At 39.6% G+C, this 20,657-nt stretch overlaps 1 protein-coding gene across 3 annotated transcripts in view; it reads right to left on the minus strand.

Moving 5' to 3' along the window:
* kalrna (kalirin RhoGEF kinase a) overlaps nt 1–20,657 on the minus strand; it is a 285,539-nt gene that overhangs the window by 134,562 nt on the left and 130,320 nt on the right. For all 3 annotated transcript variants that reach the window (XM_038301435.1, XM_038301434.1, XM_038301436.1), the window contains exons 15-20: nt 10,692–10,883; nt 10,410–10,579; nt 7,548–7,722; nt 7,210–7,462; nt 5,668–5,834; nt 1,506–1,625 (exon numbers count right to left, since the gene is read on the minus strand). In XM_038301435.1, the coding sequence (XP_038157363.1) occupies nt 1,506–1,625; nt 5,668–5,834; nt 7,210–7,462; nt 7,548–7,722; nt 10,410–10,579; nt 10,692–10,883 (1,077 nt within the window). The remainder of the gene's footprint in view (nt 1–1,505; nt 1,626–5,667; nt 5,835–7,209; nt 7,463–7,547; nt 7,723–10,409; nt 10,580–10,691; nt 10,884–20,657) is intronic.

Consider the following 20,657-nt stretch of genomic DNA (forward strand, 5'->3'; position numbering starts at 1 on the left):
GGTCCATTATATATACAGCAGCCATTATATACACAGTAGTAGCCATTATATATATAGTAGTAGCCATTATATACACAGTAGGAGCCATTATATATACAGTAGCCATTATATACACAGTAGTAGCCATTATATATATAGTAGTAGCCATTATATACACAGTAGTAGCCATTATATATATAGTAGTAGCCATTATATACACAGTAGTAGCCATTATATATACAGTAGTAGCCATTATATATACAGTAGCCATTATATACACAGTAGTAGCCATTATATATACAGTAGTAGCCATGATATACACAGTAGTAGCCATTATATACACAGTAGTAGCCATTATATATACAGTAGTAGCCATTCAAAATTTCCCCCACTTTCCTTGATGGACCCTTGGCTGGTCCCCTACAATTACTTTCTAAATATCAATCTTTGTACTAAAATATTCTTTATGTCATGATTTGTTAACATTATGATCCAAAGAGAAGCGTGATCTCCTGGTCAGACCCTGTAATTCAGTGAAAGGCTAGTCAGAGTAAAAAAATACGCAAGCCGAGGAGAAGGCCCGTGGCTGGAAGTTGGAGGGGATTTGCTGCCATTCGGCTGGCTTTTGACTGGGAAGAGCCATTTTTAATGGCTGCTACTGTATGTACCAACCTCATGAGAACCAACAGGTCCTATGGGGTCCTACATCAGTCTACTCCTGATGTAGAGGACCCCCAATTTTAAATGTTATGGGGTCGATCTATAGGTATCTACTGATAATAGTTAGAGTTAGGATAGATGTTAGGGTTTGGCATATGAAGGTAAATGTAAATGCCTTATATGGGCAGAAATAAAAGCTTGTGTTTGTTGGAGGCTTCTTTGTTACATTGTGGGGACATTGTTTCTCAGGAATAGGACACAATGCGGGGTCTTACAGCGACTGGTCCCCGTGGGGAAAGGTTCACGGGTTCGGATCAGATTTAGGACTAAGGTGTGAATCGTCTTTAGTTTAGGGTTAGGGACATGTATGTGTTTGTTATGGGTAGGGTCTGAAATAGGTAATGAAAACGCATGGAAAGTCCCCATAAGGATAGTGGGACATAGGATGTGTGTGTGTGTGTGAGGCTGAGCATCTGTTAGTCCTGAAGTTCAGTACAGAATAAAATAATTATTAAGGCAAGCCTGGTTCAAACAGAGATTTCAAAGAGAGTGTGTGTTTGGATTTGCTTTCCTCCATTTGTGGGGTCTGGCAGCTTATTGAGTACCCCCCCTTTCCCTCCCTCCCTCACCCTATGGGGTGACATTCTTTGCCAAGGTGTGAGTCAGACATGTGTTCAGATTCAGATCTGGTGTTCTCTCAGGAAATCCAAGGGAAACAGAGGAAGCTAAAGCATCTATTGTTATTGGGACAGCGTTTGCATCTCATCTGTTACTATTCATTCCAATATACATGCTGAAATAATTACCGCCCGAGTAGAAAGACCGGGTTTGGGGGGCTGTAATTAGGATGTGAGATGTGAGTGTACCTCTATGGCAATCTGGAACTGTTCATGCTCCCTCTGCAGCTGTTCGGCCTCAGACAGAGAGCTGGCATTCACCATGCTGGCGTTCAACATGGACTCGCCGTTCCGGATCCAGCCCAGTACCTGCAGGGCCACAGAGACACACAAGCACAACAGAAACAGCCTGTTAGCGTAGCACAGGTGGACACAGCCCATCCGTCCCTCGGCTCTTTACTGCAGGCTTGTCTTTCTGTCCAGAAAGAAATTCCTACAACCAATACAGAGACTGCATCTTCTCTTAAAAACATTTGGCATGATGGCATTAATGATTTTATTTTACTTCATTCTATTGTTTTTATGCTCGCTAGAGCTTTAAATTTTTTTATTTCGTGTTTCATTTGTTTTTGTTTTTTTCACTGAGGGGAACAGGCCTCAACAATGTTCTATTCAATTGGATTTATATAAGAGATTAAAGGTAATTAATTACATTTGCCCGAGTAACTTTACAAACTAATTAACTTTTTTATTTCATCATTCTTTCATGCACTGTTTGTGACTGTTTTCTATTATTTTCCTTCAGGTCACAGTTATTGAGAATAATATTGTTGTTGGAATATCACTGTTGTTACTTCAGTAAAAATTTCTGGCTACTGTACCGATTAGCAGTAACCTGAGATATTGAGAGATCAGTTAAAAATAACTAATAACTGTATAACAGCTACCCCCATCACCCTCTGTGACTCCACCATTGACACTGTGGAGTCTTTCCGCTTCCTGGGAACTATCATCTCCCAGGACCTAAAGTGGGAGCTGAACATCGACTCCCTCACCAAAAAAGCCCAGCAGAGGATGTACTTCCTGCGGCAGCTGCAGAAATTCAACCTGCCCACGACAATGATGGTGCAGTTCTACTCCTCCATCATTGAGTCCATCCTCACTTCCTCTATCACCATCTGGTACGCTGGTGCCACCGCTAAGGACAAGAGCAGACTGCAGCGTGTCATCCAGTCTGCAGAGAAGGTGATTGGCTGCAACCTCCCATCTCTCCAGGAGCTGCACGCCTCCAGGACTCTGAGGCGTGCAGGGAAGATTGTGGCTGATCCCTCGCACCCCAGTCACAGATTATTTCAGTCACTTCCCTCTGGCAGGAGGCTGCGGTCCATCAGAACCAGAACCTCCCGTCACAAAAACAGTTTTTTTCCATCTGCTACCGGCCTTATCAACAAGGCCAAGAGCCGCAATGTTCTCTCCCCCATTCAGGATTTCTGCATTACATTAATGCACAGTCTACTGTGTGTATATAGCTTCTGTGTGTGTATATATATATATATATATATATATATATATATATATATATATATATATATATATATATATATATATATATTTTATCTTATTTAGTTTTTTGTCTGCACCAACAACATCAGGTCACATTCCTTGTCATTGCAAACCTACTTGGCAATAAACTTGATTCTGATTCTGGTAATTAATCCTTACCTAACATAAACACATTACCTACCCATTAATCATTATCATAATCTTATGCAAAACATTACCTATTTTCACTCATTTTATTTTTTCTCACTGTGCAATTACCCGAGTTAACTACTGTAGTCAGTATAATATCTTACTTATTTATATGGTCAGTATATTTCTGCACAACAAGTGCAATAATCCAAGTTAACTACTGTATAGTCTTTCCTTAGCTCTCTATTGTGCAGATATTTTTATATCTAAGAGAAACATATTCCAGAACATTACATCTTTATTCTTTTTTATGCTTTTTTGTACTATACTGTATACACTCTTTTTATATTGTCTGTTGTATTTTGATCTTTAATGGCATCTTGCTTTAACTCTTTGTACTCTATATAGGCTACTGGAACCAGAATAGGAGTAATCCCAAGGAATAAATAAAGTTGAGTCTAAGCCTAAGTCTATCATGTTATCTATTTTTGTACTTTCATATCGTGAATTACTCAAATTTGACAATTAGTCTGTTTGATTACATAATTGTAAACATAAAATCAGATGTTATCAGCAAAAATGGGGGTTAAAGGGGTAATTGGATTCCCCTAAACTGAACGCTGAAGAATAAAAAATTGTTTGAAATAACTAAATACTATGAATGTTCCCACATTAGTTTGACCTTTTTAGCAGGCGGGGAGAATGATCTGATGCTCCTCTGTCCCACCCTCTGGTGGCCAATCAGAGCTTAACACAAACAAACGGCCAAATGGAGGGGAGAGGGCATGAACCAGTGACTGTTTGTGACTGTTTTCTATTATTTTCCATCAGGTCACAGTTATCATCTGTTTAGTCATAAACATAGCAAAGGCAGAGTCAAATGTTTTCTGTTGACAAGAAGTTAATCAAAGCTTAAATAACAGCATCCAGCTGGAGGAACGGCACCAGAAATTTGCTTCCAAATAAAAAGGTTTGCTTTAGACTGAGAAGAACATGAACAAAGATATCTAAAAGGTGTGGTAGATATTTATATGGTGATATGACTAACTGAACTATTCGTGTATAATTAATTCCTGCTCATTTAACCAGTAACTCAACTGATAATCTCAACTTTTAAAAGAAAAGTCCGGTCATATTCAGAATTCAAACTTCTGAAGGTGCTTTAAATATGAAATCATTACATACTGTTCAATAAACAAGTGTTTTTAATTAAGAGTAATTTTCATTTGAATATGCTTTACTGGAGGCATCCATGTTTGTCAAAGAGCACTACTGCCACCTACTGGTTTGTGACGTCACGGTGCGGTATCGGCTGTTGATCAAGTCTCAGTGCTGTATCTGGTGTTTGTCACAACGCGCTATTATCCAAGTCATCTTGAAAACAATCTTCCAAATGTTGGCTACATATTACATGTTTTTTCTCTGGCCAGAAGTTCGATGGCAAATCCTCCCTCTTCAAGTTGGCAATCCAACGACCAACCCGTCCGAGGAGGATCAGGAATCAGAAAGGTGAAATAACTTTTTTTTTTTTTTTTCACTTTTACCCGATGTATTCCAACATCCAGCTGCCATGGACGTGGGCACTGTCAGTTTCACTATAGCTCTGGTGAATTTCACTGGTGAAGTCCTCTGGAAATCTTCAATAATTGTTGTTGATTGCAGATGTGTCTAGTAGTTCCCATTGATTTTGCTTGTAAAGCGGGGAGAATGGCGCTAGGCTTACCGCACCGTGACGTCACTGCCGGAAGATGGCAGGAGGGAGGGGTTACTATATTTGGACAAAAATGGCCGCTCCCAGACTCAATTATTTTATTTTTTTACTGATTAATGCTAATTTCATTACATTACTATTAAAATATTGGTTTCAGGTATAAATAATGATCCATTGATTACATTGTTTTCCTTTAAGGAAAATTCCGTTTTAAAAAAAGCAGCTTTTTTTCAATTTCAAATCTACTGAATTTTTTCATAATTCCACCAGCTTTCTGTGGACGGTACTTTTTAACATAATCAGCTTTGCTCTTTGACAATCCAAAGCTATTTTCTCTGACTGTAACATCCAGAAACCCTGGTAAATACGTGAGCTTTCACTAAATGCATACATTCATTGTCTCCTCACTGCATCAGCTCATTAATGCTGCAGACAGGTAGTCCTGCTTTTATTTAGGATTGCAGATAGCAAGGAGGCTATCTAAGGAGGAGAGCTCCATGACGGTAAGTCAGACCTCCGCTTGTTTACACACAATTTGCAATAAATCTATGATCAGTTTTACAGAACAGAAAGATAGAACAAGATCTGCACAGATGAGGGTTATTAGCTTGTCGCCTTAAAGCTCATTCATTATTCAGCTGCTTCCATCTGCAGCAGCAGTGCTGCGCTTCCTGTCTGCACACAACGTGTTCCCATCTGCAGATGAAACAACTTGGCTGAAAGAGAGGGGGGGGGGGTGGGGGGGTGGGGGGGGTGTTAAGCAGGGTGTTGTTCTTGTCATTGTTCCAACATGAACTAACCTTTCCACATCCAGATTTTTAGCTAATCATAAAATCCGCTCCACATTTCTGCTGCTTTATGTCCTTTTTAGGACTTTCTTCTCTAGTCTCTTCTGGCTTGAGATCAGAGCAAAGCTCATCAGATATTATAAATACAGACCTTTAATATCTCAGCAGATGGTAAAACCTGCTGAGAGGCAATGCCAGCGTAAGCTGCAGATCTGTTTACCTGTTTGACCTCGGCCTGTAGGTGGCGCAGCTGCAGGGTCTGCTCCAGCCTTGTGTGTGTGTGCTGCGCGCTGATGTCCACCTCCTGCTGCTTCTCATGGAGGAACTCGAGCAGCTCCTGCACCTGGGAGGCCAGGTCCATGTCCTTCTCTCCCGTTAACTCGATCCCTTAAAAGAAGACACACGTACTTAGAGCTGAGTGACAACAGAAACAAGGAAGCAGCAAAGAGCTTAGAGCTTCATTTAATGTTCTGATCAGATCAGTTATAGCCACACAACTCCTTCTCCAATTTGGACATCTACAAGAAAACTGTAGATATTTAATGATGCATTAACAATCATTTTAAAAGTATGAAAAAGGAAATGGAAGAAGAAGCCTTCAGTAGGATCAGGGTTAAATACAACATCTACAGAACAATAATAAGCAGAATTCCCTCTGAAACAAACGGCAGAGTCCAGCTTTGCTGTTTCCATACACATCTAGGAGAAAGTAGCAAACAGATTCCATGTCTATAACAGAAGGATCTTTAGAGGTGTGCTGGTCTGGAGCGTCCAGACAATGCCAAGGAGCAAGAACATCAGCAATGGCTTTGTTGTTTATGCTGCGTTCAGACTAAATGCCTTTATAGCGCCAGGGTTATCCGGTTTATAGTGAGTATCAAGGGACGCTGAGAGGCACAGGACGCTTTTAAGCATTTCAACCGTCTGAAGTGGCGCATCGTGAGTTTTTAAGGGTTTGAAGTGCATCCAAAGTGTCAGACACTGGAAAATCTGAACTTTTGCTGCCCGACGTGACATGAAACCAATCAGAGAAGCTGATCTGAGATCTGGCGTCTAAGTCGTGATCTCTGCAAAACTGTCAGCATAAAGTAAGAACAAGGACATATATGAAGGGGCTACATCCATTTTCTATGAAAAATAACGACAATATAAGTTTTCATGCACGAGAGAAAATAATAGTGCTCTGATTACTCTTCTAACTGGAGATCGACCTGTTTTCCAGTGTAGTCCTGTTTCTCTGACTGTGACTAACTGGATGTGCTCTCTCCATCCTCTGACATGGGAGCTGGCTTGGAGCTCGTCTGCCTGGCTGTGTGTTTCCTGGACGGGGCCACCCCTTACAGCTGCCTTTTGTATCTCTGCTTCTGTCTCCTTGAACCCCATTCGGCCTCGGCAGATGGCCGCTCACGCTGAGCCTGGTTCTGCTGGAAGTTTCTTCCTGTTCAAAGGGAGTTTTTCCTCTCCACTGTCGCTACAAGCATGCTTAGTTTGAGGGATTGTATTTGAGTCAATGAGTCGATGCAATCTACTGGTTTTCCTTAGATAGAAAACTGAATCAATTTTACTGTATGATCTATTTGAACTTTTAAGTTCCCTCGAGATGACCTGTGTTGTGAATTGGCGCTACAGAAATAAATTGAATTGAATTGAATAATGATCTGGACTTTTTTTTCTCTGTTTTATTACTAAGTAAACAACTGATTGCAAACTTGCAGAAATGTTGATTACAGGGAGACTTTGACAGAGAGAGTCTTAACTTTACCTGATGCTTGCACCTCCATGATGTACTGATGGAGGTCCTGACCCTGCTGCATCACTTCGTAGGTCATGTTGTTCATGGCGGCCTTCCTCTCTGCGTGCCGTTTCAGCCGCTGCTCTGCCAGGCTTATATCCTCGGCACCGCTGGACGAGGAGCTACCGCTGCTGCTGCTGCTACTGCTGCTGCCTCCCGAACGGTTGGTGTCCTTCAGCTGACGAGACAGATCCTCGTTCCAGGCGTCCAGCTCTGATGTCACCTATAAAAGGACGGTAAGAAGGTGTCAGAGGCAGAGAGTGGCCGCCAGCCTCCGACTAAAGATGGACGTTCTCGTGCTCTTTGACCTCTAGCGTGTACTGCTCAAAGATGCGCAGCTGCAGAAAAATGTCCAGCTTGATTTTGCGTTCGTGGAAAAGCTCCTCCATCTGGCCCTGAGCCTCATCCAGCTGCTGCAGCACCCCCTGGATGTGTGCGATGGAGCTGCAGTGAGGCGTCTTGCTGGTCGACATGGCTGCGTCTCTAAAAAACAGAAAGAGATGTGAGGTTGGTTGGACTTAACAACTCACTCCATGTTTATTATCACATGTAGACTGCAAAATCCTAGAAAAGGGAAAACTTCATTTTTTTTCTTCCTCTTAGAATGCTCAGGACACACAGTGGACATTTCACTACAGCAGGAGAGTACTTTGTAAACCATTAGTGCAGATTATCACCTATATCACATTTGGTTATGTTATAACCACAAACCTTGGTAAATGACCTCTACTTGGCGTTGTCGTCGTGTTTTTTATCTGATTATTTCAACAAAGAAAAAGTGTTTTATCTTGCTGGAGAGGAGGAGAAATTAAGATTATATCTGAATCAGGGTCGGCAACCCAAAATGTTCAAAGAGACATACTGCAGCAAAAAAACAAAAAACAGGTCTGTCTGGAGCCACAAAATGTAAAGGCTTAAATACATAATAATTATTCATGATTAAATGTTTATTTTCCCCGCAGCACATGCTATAGAAAATCACTCATCATGTGACTAATGTGCTGTACGATATTTGATGCTTTAAGTTTAACTTCCATCACGACATTAATGTATGATGTTCTCTTACATCAATCGAGATGGGATGTGTTGGCCTAGTGGTTAGAGCAGTGCTTGTGCTCTGAGAATGTTGCAAGTACCTGGTTTGATCCCTACAACCCTTTACCCCACACTGCTCCCCAGGCGCCGCACAATGGCAACCCACTGCTCCCCAAGGGGATGGGTTCAGTGCAGAGAGTGAATTTCTTCATTGTGGGACAATATAGGGATTTACATTTACAATGATAGACCTACAATAAAGAAATCTGATTTTTGGTGTTATTTTTAGTTTGAAGATTTGAAAAAAAAAATGGAATATGCATAATAAGACTTCTGTAATTTCAAACCTCCACCTGGAAATAAAATGCAGTCCTCTTCAAACCACAGTAAAAATAAAATCCTCTTTTTCCACCTTATCGAGGGAACAGTGCAGTAAAACGCAGCCTGCAACAACAGCCTTTTGATAGGGTAAGAAGGCTATGTAAATGGAAATAATTTAAATACATAAAATTTAAATAAAGTGCATCCACCACTGTGTTTCCATCAGCTACCTGCCTGGCACTGAGCCGTGCTGAAAAGTGTGTCGCAAGCTATGAAATCTATAGAAATGTTTACATTTATTGTTCAAATATGTCTGTTATATAAATTTTTACAGCATTGGAAGACATAAAGAATGTTTGTTTGTCCTCCTGAACACTATATCAAAAGAATCAGACAAACAAAATTTAGTTTGCTTTGAAAAAGCTCCACAGGTTCCTTAACCGGCTGACCATCTATTGACAACAGTGAAGCAGCCAAGAGGTTCTTGGAAATCTCTGGAAGAGCTGCAGAAACCTGCAGTTCAGCTCACATCCAACATGCTGGTCTACATCCATCAATTGTTTGCCAAAATGCAATGAATGATAGAAATAGTTTATCCCTCTAGACACGCCCTTTTAAACACGGTTAGCTTCTCCTATCGGAACAGCGAGAAGGAAATGCTCACTGCTCGATGAACACAGCAAACTTTGATCTGTGCTCTGATGTTGTCACAAAAGTCTCCAACAAGAAAGGAAATAATCACTAGATGTGCTGCTAATAAAAAAAAATTGCTAGAAGGATCCGAAAAGACGCTAAATATAGCGATAAATTGGCTAAGTAGAAGAAGAATACGTCAGTCCTAATGGGGTGGGGTTCACGTTTTGACAGCACATGAATATGTACAAGTAAGTAGGTAGAAGTGTTTAAAAATACAGTTTCCATGGTTTTACGCACATTAAAACTCAAACTATCCATTTTAATTTACAGTTTCAGCCTAAAATTACTGACATCTGGGAGGAAGCCCTGATGTCAGCCAAAGGGACTTATTAATCTGATTTTCAGCCTTATGGTGACTCTTTTAAGTATAAATCAAACTATTTTCATTCATTAGAATTGTCTAGTCAAAGTCCAGACCTAAATCCCATAGATTAGATGAGTTTAGATGTGACTTGATTTCCTCCCGTTTGGATCTGATTTAAAGTAGCTTCAGCTGTTATGAGAGGGAAAATAGTCCCGCCTCTAGATGAGCAGAGCTAGTAGAAAGAACATGCAGCAAAAATACAATCTTCTTTCCACTTATAGTTATTCACTAATTTGTTGGTGTTTCACATGAAATCCCAATAAAACAGACCGAAGATTCTGGTAATAAAGGAATATAAAAACACCAAAGGGTCTGTGTTATAAATAGTATGGTAAGCAGTTTAGGACACTAAGGTCTGAATTTTAAGTTTGCAAATGCAAATTTTAGGAGATATTTAACAGCATCATCTAACATGTTAGCATGAATTATCTGATGAGTGCCTGACTTCAGACAACATAATCTGTAAAAAAAAAAAAAATAGCATAATCCATTGTAATTTAAAATTTATCTCTAAAGGTGAAATTTTCTATTTCAAGGATTCCTGCCAGTAATGGGCTAACTGGGTTAACTGGGACAGAAATCAAGCTGGAAGTAACACTCTGAACTTTTTTCTTTGTGATTTAAAATCTTATTTTTTTATATATGTAAATAAAATGAAAACCATGTACAGAAATGCTATATTTAACATTTAAACGAGGTTTATAGTAATCATGAGCACAGCAGCTCTCCTGTTATCAGGGCCGCAGTGTGATACCTGAGCTGCTGCATTAGCTCCTCCCCCTCTTTGATCACATTAAGCGTCGCCTCCAGCGTCGCCGTCTGCTGCTGCTGAAACTGTTGAATCAGAGTCTGGACCGAGTCCACCGAGTCGCAGCTCACGTCTTCCAGCAGCTGCTTCTGCAGCTCCTCCATCCACGACCAAAGCTGCACACACACACACACACACACACACACACACACACACACATCATCAGCCCATCCACAGAGCCCATCCATGCCACTGTATGACCACCTAAGGTCAAAGGTCACAGCCCACCTCCTTGGTGTGTGTGTGGAAGGACACGGACATGTCGAGCAGCAGCTTCCTGTGCTCCACCCGCCGAACAAAGTCCTGGATCCGCACCTCCAGGTGTCTGGCTGCCTTGTAGATTTCCTCTGGGTCACATTCTCCTGTCTGAGCCAGCTGCTCGGCCGCTTCCAGCAGCTTGTCTGCATTGGTGTACGTGTTCTGAAAGATGCAGAAGGGACTTCCATCATCACCATCATCAACATCAAGCATAAAAAACTTTTCATTTACAACAGAGTCATCAGGGGAATCGCTGTGCAGAGGAGGCCGACCTTCTCCTGCCCGGCAGCTGGGATCTCTTTAGGAACAATCAGCAAGAAGTGACCAAATCAAGCTAACTGTAAACATCCAGTCAGCAGCCAGTTAAATAGCTTCTAGCTGTACATCCATAACGTGAACCTCCTGTTTCACCACAAGCTGAGATCTGAGCTGAGATCTGGGGTCTGTGGAAGCGAACGGGTTGCAGTGAACTCACTGGCATGCAGAGGTGTCCAGTAACCAAACATAAATACTTCATTACTGTAGCTAAGTGGCTTTTTTCTGAATCCTTGCTTTACTTGAGTATGTTTTTCTGAGTGCTTCTCACTTTTAGTCTCTACTCTACACAAATATCTGTCTCTAAATGGCTCGGTAGTTATATACGTTTTAAAAAACAACGTGACGTAACGTAACAGCCGCATCAAAACAGGGAAAATCTGTCCAGGTGGAGCCCAGATTGCAGATGGGTCCGATTCTGTAAGACGTTCCCCATCCATCCCTTTTTAGATTTTATATTTATATTTTAATTATATGTTAAGTTTTATTTCCATTTAAATTTTTTTTCTACTGTTTTTGTTTTATTTTTTTTTACTTACATTACACTGTCTCAAGTACAGAGCAACAAAATTAACTCTCTGCGTTTAACCCATCCCCCTGGGGAGCAGTAGGCTGCCATCGTGCAGCACCTGGGGAGCAGTATGGGGTTAAGGGTCTTGCTCAGGGACTCAGAGAGGCAGTCTGTGGGAGTGGGTCTCGAAATCAGAACCTCTGGATTCCAAGCTCTATGTCGTAACTACTAGGCCGCCACTTCCTACAAATACGACTATGAGACTGACGCGCGGCCTACTGCACCAACCAGGCCATTTATAACCTTTCTAATGTTAAGGTTATAAATGAGCTCTGGTTTAATGTATGTCATCCTGTCTGAAATCTGAATTTAGAGGAAAATTTGTTAGAATGTTTATGTTCTTTCAACAAACACAGTAAGTAAAGCATGACAATGAACCAATCATTGTGCATAATGCATCATCAGATGATGGTTATATTGGTCTGTTCTGAACCAAAGGCTCCCAAACATTTTAGGACTAATGACCCAAAACTGTTGCTTGGATTAGAAACAATAAAAAAGTTTTCTACTAATAAAATCAGCATCAAAAACATTTTCTATCCATCTCTTTAAATCCATAAATATTTTTTCTCATTATCGTATTTATTGTTTTATTTCTGCAGCGGATCTTAAACCCCCATGTTGTTGATGCATGTTGCTAACTTAGGGAATCAGTGGTTTCAACCAGTGGTTCCCAACATTTTCTGACATGTATCCATTTTATCATACCATCAGTACCCCCATGGTCAAATATGTTGATTATTTTCTAAAAATAGAAAATAGAATTGATTATAAAATGAAAAATATTTATTTAATTTCCTTAACTGGAACATTTAAAGCTCAGACATTTTATTTAATTCTTGTAATAATTAATTATTACTTAGAAGAGAAAATAACATAAATATGTTTCCTGGAGAATGAATAAAATCTATCCAAATCTATGTTTTTTTTTAACAAAAAACTAAAGCTCTTCTGAAGAAGTCCCCTATGCACACATCTAAACTTGACCAACCAGGAAAAAAAAAAATTACATAATATTCAGATTCATCCTCTCAATTTTACTTTGTTTTCACTTAATTTTATCCATTTATCCTTTACTGCTAGTATTTAAATACTAACTTTCTTCTGATCTTTGTCTTTGCCCCTGTGTTCCCACTCTTACTTACAGAGAAGTTGTAGAATAGAATAGAATAGAATAGAATAGAATAGAATAGAATAGAATAGAATAGAATAGAATAGAAAATCTCTTTATTGTCCCACAATGGGAAAATTCTGGTGTTTACAGCAGCAAAAGGATTATAGAAGAAATGGTAAGACAAATGTGGACCTTGGAAAAAATGTATAAGAATAACATAATAGTGAAGAGTTAAAAGATAAACAATAAAATACTGAACTGAAAAGTGTTTTAACGCTATAAATAGTGTGCACTTGGATAATAAAATAACCAATATACAGATATATTGGGAGGATAGTGCACCGAAACCCACTCTAGTCTTTTATGTAGATGTTGATTAAGACATTTTTTTTTATCATTTAGGTTGATAAAATCTTTGTTTGTTTTGCATTTGGGTCCTTACAGAGTAAAACCCATCTCAGCCCTATTTTATTGTATTCTTTATCTGGGAAGTAAAATATGAAATGTTTTCACGGACCCCCTATAATGCATTGGTAGACCACTAGGGGAACTAGTTCCCCTGGTTGGGAATCATTGCTCTAAACTATGCTGTCTTTAAACTATCCAGATTCTGACCTGGAGTTAAAGAAGAAATGGAGACTCATTGGACGATCTGTTACTGTCTCAACTTTAGCCTCAGCTTCCTGCTATTAGCTGAGAGGTGTTTCACTCACTATAAATCTCAGAGGCAGACAAGAGGACCTGATTCTATGTTTTATCATTACCATCACAATAGAGCCTTTAGTTAATATGCTGGATCCATATCTGACTGTGAGCTATGCCTGATTTAGTGATATTACACCAACAGATGAAAACTACCTCCAGTCTGATCAGTCAGCAGCATTTCATTTCTTTCCATAAACGGAGGGACATGATCTGGTCTGAACATCACAGCTCGGTGCAGAAACCAGCATTAAAACTGGATTAGCGTCTGTCTCGTCTGGTAGAGATTTGTAACCTCAGGAAATGCTCCATGGCTGAGATGTCGTGGGTATTTTACCCTCGGCTGAGGCTGAATTAGCAGTAGGTTAAGAAGGCTCTTCACCACCGTGTCAATGCATATTTCAAATGTCTGGCAGATTAGACTGAAAATAAGTATAATCCACAAGAGATTATTATACTCTGAGGCCCAACCAGTTAAAGGGCTGAGAAAGAAATATCCAGTATTTCAATAAATGAGCTCAAACTTCATTCTTTAAGCTGCAAAGAAACTAAAGTTTAACTAGAAATAGTAAACTTCTTGATAGAAACTAACTGGAAGATTGAAGGTCACGTGTTTCCAGCTTTAACAAGAACTTCTTTACACAGTGATTTAGTTCCTTCTAAATTACTAAAAACTAATTATTTTATAATCCCTATTTATATATTGAAGCATGAACACAAGCCATGTTGGTGGTATTCCAGGTGTGTGATAGAGAATAATTCACTCCTGACCCTAAATCATTAACAGCACAGTTCAATGGTGAATGTTAAACACACTAAAGATTTCTGAAAGTGAAACTGATTTTATTCAGTGAAATGAATCAATTAAGGAGAAGCACCTCTTTGGTTGTAAATCAGTTCTTAAAGGAAAAGTCTGGTCACATTCAGAATTCAAACCTCTGAAACTACTTTAAATATTAAATTATTCCATACTGTTCAGTAAATGATCAGTGTTTTTAAATTAGAGTAATTTTCATCTGATTGTGATTTACTGGAGGCATCCATGTTTGTCAAAGAACACTACTGCCACCTACTGGTTTGTGACGTCACGGTGCGGTATCGGCTCTTGATCAAGTCCCAGTGCTGTATCTGGTGTTTGTCACAATGCGCTATTATCCAAGTCATCTTGAAAACATTCTTCTTCCAAATGTTGGCTACATATTATGTGTTTTTTCTCTGGCGAGAAGTTCGATGGCAAATCCTCCCTCTTCAAGTTGGCAATCCAACGACGAACCCGACCGTGGAGGATCAGGAATCGGAAAGGTGAAATAACTCATGTTTTTTTCTCTTTTACCCAATATATTCCAACATCCAGCTGCCATGCACGTGGGCATTGTCAGTTTCACTACAGCTCTGGTGAATTTCAATGGTGAAGTCCTCTGGAAATCTTCAATAATTGTTGTTGATTGCAGATGTGTCTAGTAGTTCCCATTGATTTTGCTTGAAAAAGGGGGGAGAATGGCGCTAGGCTTACCGCACCGTGACGTCACTGCCGGAAGATGTTAGGAGTGAGATGTTACTATATTTGGGCAAAAATGGCCGCTCCTGGACTCTGTGATCGCAATGAAAATTTTTGTTCTTAATTTTTTACTGATTAATGCTAAATTTAAATCACTGTAAACATGTAACTTTTAGGTATAGATAATGATCCACTGATTATTCATTGTTGACTGGAATTCTCCTTGTCTGACAGAGGTTCCCACCTCACTGCAACTCTCCTTCTGCCTAATAGTCTGCCTTGGTTTTTATTAATAAATCTGAGGCCCTGTGGTTGCGGCAGTGATGGAAGCAACTTTGGACAGGCTGTCTGCAGGGCTGGGATAAAGCAGGCACAGATGAAGCAGCAGCTCTAATGGCTGAAGATGGTGGTACTTCTTGGATCTTGGGTAGAATGTGTTGTTTCATTATGGTTCTAGTCAATATCATCTTTAGAGACAAGAAATCCACCCCCTCCTAACCATCACTCAGGAAACAGTGTTGTTTGATAATTGGCCGTCTGCTTCTTGACTTGTTTGTATAAATAGTGATCAGATAGTTTAGTACATTAATAATGAGCAGACTTTCATTACTATTGAATTGAACTCCAAATGCATTCAGTAAACAGGGTTTTCACCAATAAATAAATAGCACCAAAGCTTAACTTGATCATCTCCTCTTCTTCTGTGTTTGCAATAATAACAAACTCAATGAAAATCTGACTGATGATTCAGATAAAAGTCACATCAATGAAAATGGACGAGACTCACTGAGGGTGGTTTCCATGGAGACTGGTGGAGTTATTGACATTTTTTAACTAGTGGTAGATGCAGTATTTAAAAAGCCAGATGGTTATAACCCTGTGTAAATTCTCACTCATACGGCTCAACCAAAACACAAGCTTAAATCTATCTGCGGCATCTGGACAGATGTTTTCAAACAGCACAGAGATCCATGCTCTCAAGAAGCAAATCAAAGACAAATCCATTGTTCTCTTTGGTTAATGGAGTCTTTGGTTGTGTATGGGTTCCATGTGTTCCATCCCTTTGAATCACGATGAAAGTGTAACCTCTTTGGAATAAGTTCCAGGACTGAACTGTAGATGTTTGGAAGCTGAAGCCACAACCTTCCCCCTCTGCTCATTGATAGCTTTCCCTTATTACAAAGATGGCTTCCTTTACCCCTCTTTCAAGCCTTCCATCATCTTTGACCAAAATTTGAACATTTTGGTCATATAAGGTGTGACATAGATGTGGCATCAACGCTGCTTTAAAACATCAGAGCTTTGATTACAGACTGCTCTGCGAACCAGCAGAACTGACAAAGACTTTAGAACAGTCTTAAAAACGTCTTCAGAAAAACTCAAACTAACTAATTTAAGCTGTTTTTTAGAATGCTGGTTATACATACAAGTCCATTCTCCCCGGAACTTAGTTAATAACTCAGGCCATTTCTCAATATGCGTTCTTGAGCGTTCTCGTGTACTCGTGACACGTCATCAGCCTCAGCAGTACCGTTCCAATTCTCGAGAACGCCAGATCGAGAACGCACCAAATCCCCGGATGTTGTTCTCGCCCCGCCCTCTTTATCGAGCATGCATCAGAGCAGACTTGTGCGTTCTTCAGACTGACCGCTTCCCCAGAATGCCCCGCAGCCGCAGCTTGATTCGAGACAGCGCTCACAATGGTAAGTTAAACATTCCCTTTTCTGCTGCTGTTGTTCTTCAAAAGTACGTTTTGAAATCGTTTGAGGCGATAACATTATACATTGAAGCCTCCCTGTGTGGCCTGTTTACAGAGTTAGTGCGAAAAAAAAAAAAAAAGTCAGACGTTGAGCGGACCAGAGTGACCAGCAGACCTCCGAGGGTAACCGCAGCCAGGGCTAATGTTCCCCAGTCTGTAGTGCACTTCTCTCAGTCTAGTTATGTGTGAACTACCGCTCGTTCTGATAGCGGTTTTTTGCTTTAATTCGGCCCGCCATTGCTAGTTTTATACCCACGGTTCGATAATTTTTTTTATGTTTTTTAAGCTTTAGAAATTAAAAATAATGTTTTCAAAATGTTTTGTGTAGGGAATAAGTAGTTTTGACTGTTAAAGAAATGCTAAAGAACGTTGCATGTGATGACGTCACGAGTACGCTTCTGTTCCAGTACACATACGTGCTTGCGTGTTCGCGTTCTCGTCAAGTCCGATCTTCCTGCGTTCTCACCAAGAACGCACTTGACGAGAACGCGAGTACGTACTCGCGTTCTCGTGAATTGAGAAACGGCCTCAGTTACTGCTCAATAAATGCGACTAGTTACTTCACAAAGTAACTATGATGTTACGATTTATTATCTACAGTAGCAGCCATTCACAATTTCCCCAGTTTCCTTGATGTGCCCTTGGCTGGTCTTCTATGATTCCTTTTTAAACATCAATCTTTGTACTAAAATATTATTTCTGTCTTGATTTGTGGACATTAAAGGGGAACGCTTTTTTTAACATTGGGCCCTTGATTTTACATTATTACATCATGTTCTACTCACCCATATATTAAATATATTTAAAAACTTTGTAAGCTTGTGAACACTGTGTTGGTGAGTGTGGGAGGAGAAGTGAGAGAAACACAATCGCAATAGAATGAAGTAGATGTGATCATTATGTTTATAATAGAACAATATTTCGCTCGTTAACAGACTTTAACTGGCTGTAGAATTGGTGATATATACAGAAAAATAATGCTTTTTTTAAGCAGTTTAACAAACATAAATTATACTTAGTAATGACCTTAAGCAGGGGTCACACTATTCTAGAACCATTAGATTAAATCTGCATATAACCAATAAAGAGCAAATTAGAGGAACATTTAGCATGACTGTCTGGAGAGCAGCAGGGAGCAAAGAAGAAGGAGATCTAAGGTGTAACTGTTTGCATTCTCTAACTGTTTTCTCAACTGCAGATATAAACAGGGTATTTCACTGAGAGAAACATTTCTGTGGCTCAATTAAGACAATTCTCTGAAGACACATGTGAGAAAATGGGTTCAGAAAGACGCTAAAGGCTCACAAACACTTAATGACAGATTCAGGGTGCAGTTTCACAGCTGCCGTTAACTAAATGTCCTTGATAAATGATTATTATCACAGCGATCTACTTTTTAAAAGCAGTAGTAAAATTATTTACAGGAAGAAAACACAGAAACCAATTCATTATCTTTCCAGAACTGGACATCCAACAGAAAATCCTTTATTAATTCTGACCATGAATCCAGAAAGGTAAAAACTTCAGAAGGGCTGAAAGTTAAAAAACTAGGGATCCTTAAAAATTACCAGTTAGTCTCTTACTTTTTTAGAATAAAAACTCATTTCAGGGGACGTCTCCATGGTTTTACCCTCAAAGACAGAAATGATGATTTAAAAGCATCACATAGTTTAATGATTTGCTTTCAAAGGCTAATGTCTTCAAACAAAGATGAAAAACATGCAAATTTAGAATCAAGGCACATGAAATTAAAACAGATGCAATCAGACACCGATGGTCTAAAGGGGGGCGACCATGAAAGATTTCCATCAATGAACCTGTGTGTCTGACTAATGGGTGTGTGGTTTCTGAGAGTGTGTGGGTTTATGTTCTGCAGAGAAGCAGATGTTGCACACATTCTGATGAAATGATGGTTTTTCGATCTGCAGTCCTGAGGAAACTGGTAACACTTTGTTCAGCTAAGACCTTCAACATGTTTCTTTGTTTTGATGTTTCTGGTTAAAACCTCGGCTCCCTGCCTCTAAACGTGAAGGGAGGGAAAATGAGGAACATGTTTGGGACAGATTGTGACCATACATGGTCATGAACCTCTGGGCCTGACTTACTGCTAATATCAGGATTAATCAGGGAAGATTACAAACAGATGTTTGCAGGTAATAAACCTAAATATTTCATTTTTATTATCATTATGATGATATTTATTGATATCTACCAACCTGAACGACTCTTTGAGATAATCTGAATCAAAGCTGAAATCAGGCGTAGTTTAGTTTGCAGAGGTTAATTTATTAAGCCCAGTTTTATTTTTTCATGTTTACATCTGACAAACCTGAATCAGCATGGTCCTCAGAGAAAACATTTGTTCAGTTTCACCAGCCACACCAAGAGTAACCATCTGGGATTACAACGGAGACTTTGACTAGACCACTAACAAACTTCAATCACTCCATTTTGTTTTATAAATCATAGCGAGGTGGAAAAGCTTGTGTTCTCTGAGACTTTTAACTCTATTAGAAATCTCCTGTCCAGGTGTGATGCTGAGAAACTAGTCCATGCATTTGTTACTTCAAGGCTGGACTACTGTAATTCTTTACTATCAGGAAGTCCACAAACTGTAGTTAAAAGTCTTCAGCTGATCCAAAATGCTGCAGCCAGAGTTCTGATGAAAATTAAAAAGGAAAATCACATCTCTCCTATCATAGCTTCTCTTTTTTGGCTTCTTCTTAAATCCAGAATCAAATTTAAAATCCTCCTTCTCACATATAAAGCCTTAAATGGCCAAGCTCCATCTGATATCAGAGATCTGATTGCTCCTTATGTTCCTAACAGAGCTGCAGGTTTACTAGTGGTTCCTAGAATTTCTAAAAGTAGAATGGGAGGCAGATCTTTTAGTTATCAGGCTCCTCTCCTGTGGAACCAACTACCAGTTTTAGTCCGTGGGGCAGACACCCTGTCTATTTTTAAGGCAAGGCTTAAACCTTTCCTTTTTCATAAAGCCTATAGTTAGAGTGGTTTAGGTTTACTGGAGCTATCTCAATAGTTATGCTGCTATAAGTTTAGACTGTTGGAGGACATAGGGATGCCTTTCATCAATCTCTAATGTGGAGTAGTAGAGAACTGAGACACACTGTGTGAGAAATAACACATTTATTTTTACGTCTGCAGAAAGAGAGAGACAAAACTTCCAGTATAACTGTCAGTGAGGCTCTGCTGGGGTGGTTTTTCACCCCTGCATATATAGAACCTTCTTACACGACCATTGGTTACTCCCAAGAAAAACAGCTTCAGTCCATCAAGGACATACATCTTTCACTAGCCAGATGAAACATTTCACAGCAGCTGGCTCCTCACCTGTTTTAGGCCATGAGGCAGACACCCTGTCTACTTTAAAGGGTAAAATTAAACATTTCTTTTTGACAAAGCTTATAGGTAGAGTGGCTCTGGTTATACTTCGATTCTATTGTTGCTCTCTTCATGCTAAAATATCCTTCTGTTTTTCAATTCTGTATTGTTTGTTAGTTTAGCTTATAACTTTATGTTTTTTTCTTCTTGTTGTTGCAATACTAGCTTGTTTCTGTTTATCCGGGACACTATGCTTGGAGGGAGTCACCAGCTAAACCTGCTGCCAAAAATTTTTCACTGTGTAGACCTGTTTCTCTCCTAAACATAACCATTTTTTTCTTTTTGAGAAGAAAATTGTCTGGATCAGTGCCTATGTTCCTTAGAATCCCAGTTGCCTATGGCAGATGACCACTCACACTGAGCCTGGTTCTGATGGAGGTTTCTTCCTCTTAAAAGGGAGTTTTCCTCTCTACTGTCGCTGCATGCATGCTTGGGGTGAGGGTTACTGAAGAGTCAATGACAACAGATAAACTCGGGATGATGTGTTGTGAATTGAAGCCACAGTTATATAAATAGATTAATAAATAAATTGAATTGTGGTGTATCCCTATTGAGCTCATGGTGAAAAACTAAAG

This window comes from Cyprinodon tularosa, unplaced genomic scaffold, assembly GCF_016077235.1.
Source record: "Cyprinodon tularosa strain WSP-4 unplaced genomic scaffold, ASM1607723v1 ctg467, whole genome shotgun sequence".
Lineage (NCBI taxonomy): Eukaryota > Metazoa > Chordata > Actinopteri > Cyprinodontiformes > Cyprinodontidae > Cyprinodon > Cyprinodon tularosa.